Source organism: Nicotiana attenuata, unplaced genomic scaffold (genome assembly GCF_001879085.1).
Source record: "Nicotiana attenuata strain UT unplaced genomic scaffold, NIATTr2, whole genome shotgun sequence".
Lineage (NCBI taxonomy): Eukaryota > Viridiplantae > Streptophyta > Magnoliopsida > Solanales > Solanaceae > Nicotiana > Nicotiana attenuata.
In genome coordinates this window covers 227490-240128 of record NW_017671407.1, presented here as the reverse complement: position 1 = coordinate 240128, position 12639 = coordinate 227490, and the positions used below count along the sequence as shown (strand labels likewise).

The following is a 12639-nucleotide window of genomic DNA, read 5'->3' as shown; positions in this document are numbered from 1 at the left end:
AGGGGTGCCCTTGTCAGATCCCACCTATTACAGGAAGCTAGTTGGGAAGTTGAATTTCCTCACAAACACAAGGTTAGATATTGCCTTTAGTGTACAACACTTCAGCCAGTTCATGCAAGATCCTAGGGAGCCCCATTTGAAAGTTGCTTTCCACCTGTTGAGATATCTTAAGGGTGATGCTACTCTAGGGGTATTCATGTCCAATGCACCTGACTGGTCACTTAAAGCATATTGTGACTCTGATTGGGCAGCTTGTCCAGACTCAAGGAAATCTGTTAGTAGCTACATTGTTCTGTTAGGGAACAGTCCCATTAGTTGGAAATCCAAAAAGCAAGAGACTGTCTCACTATCCTCAGCAGAAGCTGAGTACAGGTCCTTGAGAAAAGTGGTTGGAGAGTTGGTCTGGTTGAAGAGATTGCTTGTTGAACTAACAGTCTCCTGTTCCAGTCCTTTTGAAGTGTTCTGTGATAGTGAATCAGCCTTACATATAGCAAGGAATTCAGTCTTTCATGAGCGTACCAAACATATTGAGGTGGACTGCCATTTTGTTCAACAACAACTACATAATGGTCTGGTTTCCTTGCATCACATTGCTACCACTGATCAACTTGCAGACATTCTTACCAAGGCCCTTACAGGCATCAAACATTCTTCTGTTCTGAGCAAGTTGGTTGTGCTTCTCCCACCTCCAACTTGAGGGGGGGTATTGAGATTAAATTGTATTTATCTTGTATGCACTTGTATGTTAGCTAGAGGTAGTTGATTAGTTAGTTGGTTATTCCAGCTGGCAGTAGTTAGTGGTCAAGTAGTCCAACTGTCATTTTTGTGTACATATATAGCACTGTACATTTCTCTCATTTTCAGTTAAGTTTTGATTCTTCAATGAAGTAGTTGCTCCTTGCTCTTCTATTCTCTCCTCTTGCAAAAGCTTCGAGACTCTGCCATGGCAGCTGAAGTTGAGCTTCACTGAGCTCATTTTGGTTACAGTCTTCACATAGTTTTTTTCTTTTGTATCTCAGTTATACGTTTTTTCCTGAAATCTTTTGAGATATTAATATTACTACTTGTAGTTTATTTAAGAACTTAATTATGCTAAAAAAGAAGTAAATATTCTTATGGATTAGACATTTGCGGTCATATCTGTGAATATTCTTTTAAGTCATCTAATATTCAAGTGATGATTGTAATTTATATTCGATCTATTTTCTTAGTGCTTTAGAAGTTTACGTGCTTATAAAATTGGTGTCAACAATATTAAAAAGTATTTTGTGAAATACCAACTAATTTTATCCATTCAGAAATATGCAAAAGTGTTATTAAGGTAAACTTTCATTTAATATAGATACACTTTTTTTTTTTCTCTTCCGAAGATCTCTGGTCACTATTTCGTACTCTTATTATTGAAGTTTTGGCTCAGCCAATTGTTAAATGATGTTTTTATATTAATTCCTTTACACTTGATACTGAGAGAGACAATGCTCAGGCGTTATTCTCTTTCAAGACAATAGCAGTATATTTGGATGCATGGCAAACATCTCAACTTTAAACTTTCGATGAAGGATTGAGACAATTCAAGAGTTATGTAAGAAAATGTTGAAGTATATTAATAGGATAAAACATGTTTTCCATTTGGCACAAGTCTCCTCTTTTAGAATAAGTTATAATCTTTTTTTTAATCATAGTAATTTTAGATCTGAAATTAATAGTAGATTTGCATCACCAAAGAAGGTCTAAGCCTTAAAGTAAACTCAATCAACTTTATTTTATAGCTTCTTAAACAATAACACAAATGAAAGACTAGCCTTTTAAAAATAATAAGGTCACATACTACTTTAACCTTAGGTTTATTGATGTACTTACTGTTCTAAATATAAAAAGTTTCAAAGTACAAAGTTTAATATCAAAGGTACATAACACTATATTAATATTTTTGCATGTGAATTTTAAAATAACTTACCACAATTCCTGTATATAATGTCTGTATATTTTCTGAGTTATTTTTTTACGCCAATCCTCGGAGGGCTCTTCAAATTTAAATTTGGACTTGAAACATTCAAAAATTAGTTATTGTGAGTGTATCCAAGCTCATCATATTCTAGACGTACTTCTTCAAATTCCAAATCATGAATCACATATTCCAGAATTAATCTTACAATTTCCAGATTTTGTCATTTCTTTTCCTCTTATTTCCTAAACCATGACCTTTTGGAGCAATAATGCAATCGTAGACTTATAAATAAAATTATTTTGAACGCACTTGAGCAAGAGTATAAAGGAGGGATGGGTTTATATTTTCTAATATATGGAGAGAGTTGAATTTCCGATCAATAGACTTGATCAAAGATATGCGGCTGACCAAATATCGTGGTCCACAAATATTTGTTTATCATAATTTTTCCTAAATTAAGTAGGTTTAACGTACATGAGGACTTCAACATTAGTTGATTAACCTAATATTGAGACATTTTGGTACCACAAAGACCTTTTGGTGTTTGATTCCTTTCCACATTTCTTCTTTGAATTATATAAAGTTTAGTTATTTTGCCATACTATGTTTCTTTGTTACTTAAATTATAAACAATCATTATGCTAGATTATGATTTCACTTAAACCATTTAACATTTTGAACTTGCATTTATTTCCCTTCAAATTTTGTGTAATACCTACATACTTTATTTAATATAGTTATATCCTTTTAAATCTAAGTTATACTATCTCGTAACATAAACAAAATTGTACTAATAACATGGTGTACACGTGCAATGCACGTGACGAGAAACTAGTTATATTAAAAGCACGAAGGCCTGTAACGACCCGACCGGTCGTTTTGCCTTTTAGAACCCCGTTCCCCTAAATAAAGCCTCCCGTACTTGTTTTAGCTAAATTACGACTTGCGGGGGCGGTCGGTTCGGGAGTTAGAAGAGTTTTGAGTGAAAAATGCCTAATTGTTTCTTTAAGAATTCCTTAAAAGGCCAAGTTTGACTTCGGTCAACTTTCTTGGAAAACGGACCCGGATTCGTGATTTGGCAATTTCTGAGGGTCCGTGGAAAAATACAGGACCTGGGCGTATGTCCGGAATCGAATTCCGAGGTTCCTAGCCCGAGTAATGAATTTCTATTTAAAATTGTTTAATTGAAGTTTTAAAGAATTAAAGAAACTAAGTAATCATTGATCCCCTAGGTATCGGGCTCGAATTTTAGTTCCGAAGCTTGGTACAGGTCCGTAATGTCGTTTAAGACTTTTCCGTAAAATTTGGTGCCAATCCGAGTAGTTTAAGGGTGTTTTGACCCGTTAAAGGAGAATTAAGAACTTGAAGATTCAATAGTTTGATTCATCTGGTGTTAGGGGGTGATTCCAAGATTTAGCGTAGTTTTGGGAGTTCCGAGGGTTCGAGTAGGTCCGCCTCATGATTCTAGACTTGTCGGTATGTTCGGGCGGGGCTCGGGAGCCCCGAGCGTCAAACGAGCGAGGTTCGAGCTAAGTAAGAAAATTGAAGAAGAGCTGAAGTTGTTGCTTCTGTCATAACCGCATCTGCGGTTCTTGGACTGCAGAAGCGGTACCGCAGATGCGGTCAGCCCATCGCAAAAGCGGAAAGGGCCAGGCCAAGGGGAAACCGCAGAAGCGGCCCAGAGACCGCAGAAGCGGTTCCGCTTAAGCGGCCCCCAGACCGCAGAAGCGGTCCAGCTCCTTAGGCCCAAATCCGCAGAAGCGGCTCGAAATCCGCAGAAGCGGACCCGCAAAAGCGGGCACCTGACCGCAGAAACGGTCCAGGCTTCTTGGTCCATCTCCGCAAAAGCGGGCCTGTTTCCGCAGAAGCGGTCATGGCACCGCAGAAGCGGAAATCGCTGGGGCAAAGAGTTCATTTAATTCGAACTCAAAGCCATTTATTTCATTCACGACTCCACACTTGGGCGATTTGGGTGCTTCCAAAGAGAGAATTTCCACATAGTATTGTAAGGTAAGTAATCTCCCTCCATTCTTAGTTTAATTACATGAACATTAGGTATATTAACACTAAAATTAAGTAAAAATCAAGGATTAGAGCTAGACCTAGGGTTTTAGTAAAAACTAAGATTTAAGCATGTAAATTGCTATGTAATGAACTAGAAATGATATATTATTGATCCTTAGGTTGTATAGAACAATTTCCTTCGAAAAATATCGAAATCCGGGCACATGGGTCCGGGGTCAGAATTTAGGAAAACTTGTGAAAAGGGTTGGGAAATGGCTTAAATAGCTAGAATTGGATTTTGTAAACTTATATTGACTAGTTCTTACTTCCTTTAACTAGTTTGTGATCGTTTGGCTCCTACTTGAGGGCTTGGACTTGTTTTTGATATTGGAAGTGCGCGTTGGAGCGAGGTGAGTCTCCTTTCTAACCTTGTAAGAGGGAGCTGTCCCCATAGGATTAATAATTGAGTAATTGTTGCTAAATGCGGGGGCTACGCACGCGCTAGGTGACGAGAGTCCGTGCGTATCTACTACTATGTTAATGGTCCGGGTAGTTTAGGACCCACATCATGCTTATTTTATATGACTCTCTATATTATCTTGTTACTACGAGCACCTAGGATATGCTAGAGATTTAAAATGGGAATAAGAACGTACTTGTATAATTGTTGAAGTCTTGCTTGGCATTTATGACTATTGATGTGCCTTGTGTGTATACTTGATATTACTTCTTATTTGTGGATCGGGCCGATCGCCTCGGTATGAATAGATGCATCTATAGGCGCGCCGTCGACCCTCGGCAAGTGCACAGTTTATTTCTGTTGGATCGGGCCGTCGCCTCGGCATATTTGTGCATGCTTATATAGCTTTGCTTGAGAGTGTTAAATATTGGTACTGCTTTTCATGGTCCGAAATGAATTGATAATTGTAACTGTAGTAATTGATTAATCGGAATCCTAGCGAGAATATGACTTATATGCCTTGTTGTAAACTGTTGCCTATTAAAGATTTTTCATTGTTAAACTGATACTTATAATATTATCTGACCCTAGTGAGTATCAAGTCGACCTCTCGTCTCTACTTCTTCGAGATTAGACGGGATACTCACTGGGTACATATTGCTTATGTACTCATGCTATGCTTCTGTACTTAAATGTACAGGATCTGAGGCAGGTGGATCCGGTTATTTCTCTGGTGCGCATTCGTGAGCGGACTTGGGACTTCTACGGTGAGCTGCTTTCCTTTCATGTCGATCCGCAGCTGAAGAAGTCTTTCTTTTGTATTATTATTTTCTGTCTATTTGGATCCAGACAGTAGGGTAGTGTGCTATTCTTTTGGATGTATATTCTACTAGTTGCCTGTAGCTTGTGACACCAGGTTCTGGCACACACTTTGGTAGACGATTATTTTGGGGTTGTGTAATTACATTATTACAACATTCAGCTCTTCTGGTTTAAATTCCAAATTGAGTGTTTATTTCACTTATTCTAATTAAAAGCAACATAAGTATTTTAGAAAAGTTTCCGCAAATGGCTTGCCTGACAAGGGTGTCAGGCGCCCTCATGACCTATTGTAAAAATGGGTCGTGACAAGGCCCTTAGCGAAATATCGTTCGCCTTTTTTACCCTTTATAAGTGCATTTAAAGTTGGCTAAAGTTGTAAATACAAGTGTACTTTTTTTGTGGAGAAAAAATATCCGTATAACAAAAAAGGAAAAAGAAGAAGAGAATAAGTGGAGAACACCTTCTTCAGTTAATATCTGTAACAAAGAGTAATTGTCTTAGGTTAACAAAGCGAAGAAAAAAGAAGCATTAATAGGAGAATAAATAGGAAATATTTAATGTCCTTAAGAGAGGTAAAAATTTCGTTAGTTCAAAAGGAAAAAAATAACAAGAGAATAAGTAAGAAACGTGTTATTAATTAATACCCCTATTGAAAAGCATTAAGAGATGTTAGTTAACGTATCGAACTTTTTTTTTGTGAGACACTAGGGTTTAGTTCCCTGGTTGGTTAATGAATTCATCAACCTAATATGTTTGTTGATGGACTTCTTAAATACCAAAACCATAGAATGAAGAGGAACCGAAACAATAATTAAATTTAAAATACCCAATCAAGATGTTTATTCCGAAGAACTTTTATCTCTTGCATGTTTATATTTTCCGGTGGCACTAGCATCCTTTGGTTGGAATTATTGAAAATATTATTATTTCTTTTAAGAGTTAGACTTCGTGTCTTTTTTATTTGTGGTGCATTCGTTATTTATGGTCGATCCTTGCTTTAACCTGGAACGATTTTTGTTTTGAAGTATTCTTTTATGTTCTTTTTTTCTCTGCCTTATCAATAGTTTGATATTTTTGTTAGGGTTGGTGAAGTCAAACCATTGATTGTTTTTAGTGCTTTTGCTTCTATTTATCATCTCTTTTTATTTTCTTAACTTGATATTGTCTGATCCATATGTTTACTTTCTCTCAATTTTAGGTTGCGAATTCTAGATGATAGAAGCTTTTGGATGCTTTGAAACTAGCACAACAAAGTACATTGAGGTAAATTCTTTTTATTTTTTTATTTTTTTATATGTTCCTCACCATCCACCTTTGTAATTATGTTGCTGATATTTAAGAATTTAAAGTGACATAAGATTTTATTTATATAAATCTTTTCGTTAGATTTTGGGCCTGATTTGTGAGGATACTTATGGGGATCGGGCTGCACGCTGCAACATGTTTTACTGATTCATGACTGAGTGAGGCCGAGGTCCTGATTGATTTATGGCATGATTGGCTTGTTATAGCGCTTGGGCTAAAGGAGCCCCTCCGGAGTCTGCACACCCCCAGTGAGCGCAGGTACCTATTGAGTGCGAGTGCCGAGTGCTGAGTGACTGGGAGGCATGAGTGATGGTGAGGTTTGCCCGAGGGGCTGTATACGAGCGATGGTGAGGTTTGCCCGAGGGGTTGTATATGAGTGATGTTTGCACGAAGGGCTGTTTATGATTTCATCATTTTGGCTCACTTTCGCATTGAACCTTTGTTCGAAAATTGTTGAAAGAGGTTTTTGAATTATTTTGCTGGAACTGGATTTATACAAGCTGATTTGATTCAAACTATGATTTTAATAGCATGCCATATTTTACTGAGTTTCTGTGATACGAACGTTACTTGCATTATTGCTCGTCACTACTTCTCAGTCTTTATTTACCGTTGTTACTTACTGAGTTGGCGTACTCACGTTACTCCCTGCACCGTGTGTGCAGTTCCAGGCATTTCGGGTCACGGTAGTGGGTGTTGATTGTTCAGTTGTAGATCCATCGGAGTTAGCAAGGTAGCTGCTTGGCGATCGCAACTCTGCTTTCCTCCCTCTTTATCTTCCTTAGTTGTATTCAGTTATTTCCAGACTATGTTAGTTTTGATATTGTCAACGGTTGTAGTAGATGTAAATTTTTTAACTATTTAAATTATATAAAATAACAATAACTCCTTAATCTAATTGCTGCAAAATAATAAAAACTAAATATTTATTTCTAATCTACTATTTATCAAGATATAATGAATAAATTGATGTTTGTATGAATTTTTTTAAATTTAGAAAATAATTAAATAAAATATATTAATTCTTTTAGCTGGTTAAAATTCTATTTTTCCATAATACCCTGTTGAATCTTGATAAATTGGTCTAGCCATAAACTCGAAGGAAAACAACAAAATAAAAAGACAATAATGGGAGTAAAACTAAAGCCGGTACTAAAAGTCCTGAATGGCTAAAGAGCACCTGCAGAAGATCCAGTCAATTGCCCTCCGTATTCATTCTTACTCCTCTTTTATCTAACACTCTTTCTTTTATTTTTATTTGGTCCTCCTATTTTCATGATATTAGTGCTTTTAATTTATTATTATACAATTTACAAGATCAAATTAGCAATCACTCTCACACGGAATTTTCTCATGAGTTCTATCTATTAATTATTTAGTAGTTTTTTGGTTCACCTTTGGACTATATGCAAATTGAAGAATGCAAAGCTTTGCATTAAAGTCAAATAGTGGTGTATATATTTGTTTGTACAATTTTAAAAGTATATGCTATTATGGTTTAAAATCATATGATAATTTAGTAATTTTATTGTAAAATTACTATAGACGTGCAACATTGACATCAAAACCAGATAAAAGGTCTGTAGCATCATAGAAAGCTCTCAAGATGTAAAAAACCCTTCTCTTTCGTTGTTTTCTAATATCCTCGCATCCTTACCTCTCTTACTTCTTTACAGCTACCCCATAATCCCAACATGAACACATATCAATCTGAGCCTCAAAATACAAACCAAACCACTGAACCTCCTGACATAGGATCTATGCAAATAAATGATACTTCTACTCCCTCTCAACCAAAAACTTTTCTTCAAACTCTTTTACTCGACAAACACCTTTCTCCAAGCCTAGCTAATCACAATACCCCAACACTTACCACTAACTTGACGGATGAAATCACTGTACACGATGATAACGATGATAACTTTATTCCTATTAGTGCGAATGACAAATCTCGTTTATATGAACCTTGGAAATATTCGATCATTATCAAGTTGTTTGGAAGAAAGATTGCCCATCATATTTTAAATTTAACTCCTAGATCTTTGGAAGCCAACGGAGGAACTTCCTCTCATTGACCTAGATTCAGATTTCTTTCTTATAAAATATCAGAAAGAGGAGAATATGATTAAGGCTCTACATGGTGGTCCGTGGTTTGTTCTAAGCCACTTTTTATCTGTTCGTCGATGGGAGCCAAAGTTCGTTGCTTCATCTACTCAACTTACATACTCTGCTTTATGGGCAAGGCTCCCTGAACTGCCGACGGAGTTCTATGATCTGGAAATACTCCAACGTGTTGGGTCGAAATTGGGAAAGCTACTTAAGATCGATTCATGTACCTCGTCTACAACTAGGGGAAGATATGAAAGAATTTGTATTGAAGTTCCATTGGAAAAGCCTCTAAAAACTCACGTTAATCTGGGCCACCATAAGCAACTAATTCAATATGAGGGTCTTAACCTACTTTGTACGACTTGTGGGCGCTTTGGACATGCCAAACTAAACTGTTCGNTTTATTTATTTGTAAAAATAGAAAAAAGACAATAACATATATAACACGTACGGAAAAAAATGCAGGAAGCTATTAAAATTTCTCCCATTATGCGAATCTTTTTTTAAAATTTAGTTTTGGTTACATATGTTTAATAAACATGAGATTATGATTTAGAGAAAAATACATGAACCAATTAAAATTTCTCCCATTATGTGAATCTTTTTTAAAAATTTAGTTTTGGTTACATATGTATAATAAACATGAGATTATGATTTAGAGCGAAATATTAAAACTTTGATCAACTAAACATCAAAAACACAAAATAAAGATTAGAGCTAAAAATTAATTTTTATTATTTTATATTTTTAATTTTTATTTTATAACTCAAGTACATTACTATTACTTATGTTATTTAAAAAAAATATATTTATAATATAGGGAACACGCGCAACGCGCGTACCCTAAGACTAGTTAGTGAAAAAGTATTTTTTAAGTAAGTTTACAAATGATATGCCTACATTTAAAAATAATAATAATTTATATTAATAATTTATATTATAATATACTTTTAGTTTTTATTTACATGTTGTAATATATACCTTTATTAAATTAAAAGCCAATTACAATATTGGATTTAAAATATATATAAGATACTCAAATTCATATATTTAAATTAATAGCAATATATTATATGGTAATTTATAAGAAATTTAAATTAGTTTTAAGTAAATCTTCCCACATATTTTATTAAAAGTTTTCTTATTTGAACAATGTAAGAAGTCCTAATATTTAAAATTTTAAAGTAATTAATATAATTATAATACTTTACATGTTACTATTTAGGATATTCATATTACTTTATCCTGTGTAAATATTACTTTTAAAGAGTAAAAAAGGTTGATTAAAGTATTGTAAAAAATATTTTTAATGAAGATTCAACACAAAATATTGATCGATTTTTGTATCCTTTAAATATATATTTCACCTTGAATAAAATTATCATTTAATTATTTTTTAATATTTTAGGACTTTAAAATTAATTAAAATTTCGCTTATTAATTTTTTTTAATTTATTTTAACTATGTAGGAGATACTAATATTTATTTTTTCTGACCCACTCACTGACAGTGTTTAACTGAGTATGGAGTTTGAGAAAGAAGAAATAATTTTGAAATTTATGGTCTAAACAAGCCATAGATATTTATACAGCTATAAAATATTTTCATCAGAAAATATTAGTAGAAATTTATGGGTTCACCATTCTCTTGCCTCCAAACACAACTAAAGAGTACAATAATTTTTTTATAGCAATTAAGCAATATAAATAATCAATAAATATGAGTTTGATTTCATGACAAAGCAAATGTGTGTAGTAGAGAAACACAAGAGATGTTTATCCATTTAATTAAATAGGATTAATATTCTTCACTTCATAAACTTACATTTTTTCTTTTATTTTTATTTTATAACTCAATTATATATATTTATAATATTTAAGTAATTTTTTAGAAATAATTATACGCATTAATATGAGGTACACGCGCGTACACGCGCAACGCCCGTATCCTAAACTAGTTAATTTGAAAAGTACTTCTAAGCAGCAATTAGTGTTTGATCAAACTTTTTAAAAGTGCTTCTAAGTGTATTTTTCTCAAAAGTGCTTCTCAAAAAAGTGCTTCTGGAAAGAAGCTACTTTTTTCTACTTCTCCAAAACTGCTTCTGCTTCTCCTCAAAAACACTTTTCTCGTAAAAGCTTGGCCAAACACTTCAACTTTAGAAGAAAAACACTTTTTGCTTTTCATCTTGGAGAAGCTTGGCCAAACAGGCTATAAGTCTCAACTTACCAATCTCTAGCCATTAATCATAGACTTACCAAAACTAGCCAAGCACATATAAAAATTGAAAACCCAAATAAATAAGATTCTTTCTCTTCAACACGCAAAGATCTCCTTCCATATTTTTAAGTGTGATCAATAACATTAGATGCAAGACGGAAAGGAAATGAGATAGCAAATAAGGTGATGAAATACAAAAAAATATATATACAAGATTCCAGAAATCTAAGCAAAAAAGGACCTTTTTCAATGGTATCTTAGAAATTCATGAAAACATATAGATGAGTCAATCTAAAAATTTAAGGAAGATTGGAGGTGATTTGGACTAATTTTGTATCCAAATTCGCAGTTAAAAACTAGTTCAAAAAATTCTTCTGCGACACATGTATCAAATATGTATCATGCATGTATCTCACACAAATGTATACATGGATATACATGTGATACACATTTGATACAAATATGATACATATGTGACACGCAAATGATACACACTGTGACACATATCATCTTTTTCATGTTCATCTTCTATTACGAATTTTCAATTCAAACCACCTCAAAACTCCACCAGCTAAAATCTGAGATTCAAGCTCCTTAAGATGTATCAATCTATTCTAATAGCACTCACTCAAAAGAAAGTAAAAACTTGATCCTTTTTTCGCTACAAATAGCTAATTGACTAATAGTAGTAATATTTGATGAATTTACCAATTTTGATAATAAACTACTTATAAATGGACATAGTTTCTCTTTATGGTTGGGCCAAGTAACAAGAGACGTCAGCACTCCAAGCTTATCAGCTATTTACAATAAGCTAATTCAAACGTGCTCTTAGTCCTCGGAAATACTCACAAGCTGAGGCCTCCATTCCTCAACTGCACCCTTCCGCCGTTCTCGACGGGAAGACTTCTTTTCTGATGTAACGTCACTTAAATACCGATCAATCTCAGGTATGCTAATATGACATTCTTTGCTTTTAATTTTGGAGACATTTTTATTGGAGTTGTTGGTTTTCTTCTTCTCCGGCAAAGAATTGGCCGTGACCAAAAAATAAATGCTGCCCCTCTTGAGTTCTGATTCCGGCGACAAGATCAAAATCCGACGAACTATACCTTGAGAACAAGGTTTAGTTAAAATATGATTTGGGTAATTCTTGAGAACCTCAGAAGCTGTGATTGGATGTGTAATTTCTTCTACGTGGCCACTTAAATGTACGATACGGATTAAGTCTAGTGCTCCAAAAGGAAGAAGACAAGCCAAACAGCACCTTAGACTGTTTCCCATCTCCTATAATTGTATTAAGCTCAGAAAAAGAAGGAAAGAAAGAAAAAGACTACTTTGTGTTCTTGTTTGTGTTTCTTTTTGTTTCTTTTGTTTGTGTGTGAAGTTTCAAATGTGATATGATAATATTGGATGGAGACGATGATCTAGTTATATAGGAAAAATCTTGGACAAATAATATTAGGGTATTATCACTTTTAGCGCGCGCCAGAAACTATTTACAAAAAGTGTATAAAATTTGTATAATTTTTGTATATAACATACCTAATATATATATATATAAATTTTATACATTTTTTCGGTTATTAGTTTTACAGCGGCTATACAGTGTCATTTTCCCATAATATTATGATCATTTGAAATTTGAGTTAGCTTAAATGGCAATATAGTCCTCCTACTTTGTCCTTCTTTAGGGTAGAAGTGGATCCAGTATTTTAATGTATTTCTACACGATCTCAAATTAATATATATTAATAATTGGACTAATGAATTA

The 12639-nt window shown here is 34.1% G+C and overlaps 1 protein-coding gene across 1 annotated transcript; it reads right to left on the bottom strand.

The window, feature by feature from the left end:
* Positions 1-11471: 11471 nt before the first annotated feature.
* Positions 11472-12264, bottom strand: LOC109208096. The gene has a single exon (XM_019371121.1). It carries the CDS (start codon positions 12147-12149, stop codon positions 11697-11699), a length of 453 nt encoding a protein of 150 aa, XP_019226666.1. The 5' UTR covers positions 12150-12264; the 3' UTR covers positions 11472-11696.
* Between the last annotated feature and the right edge of the window lie 375 nt (positions 12265-12639).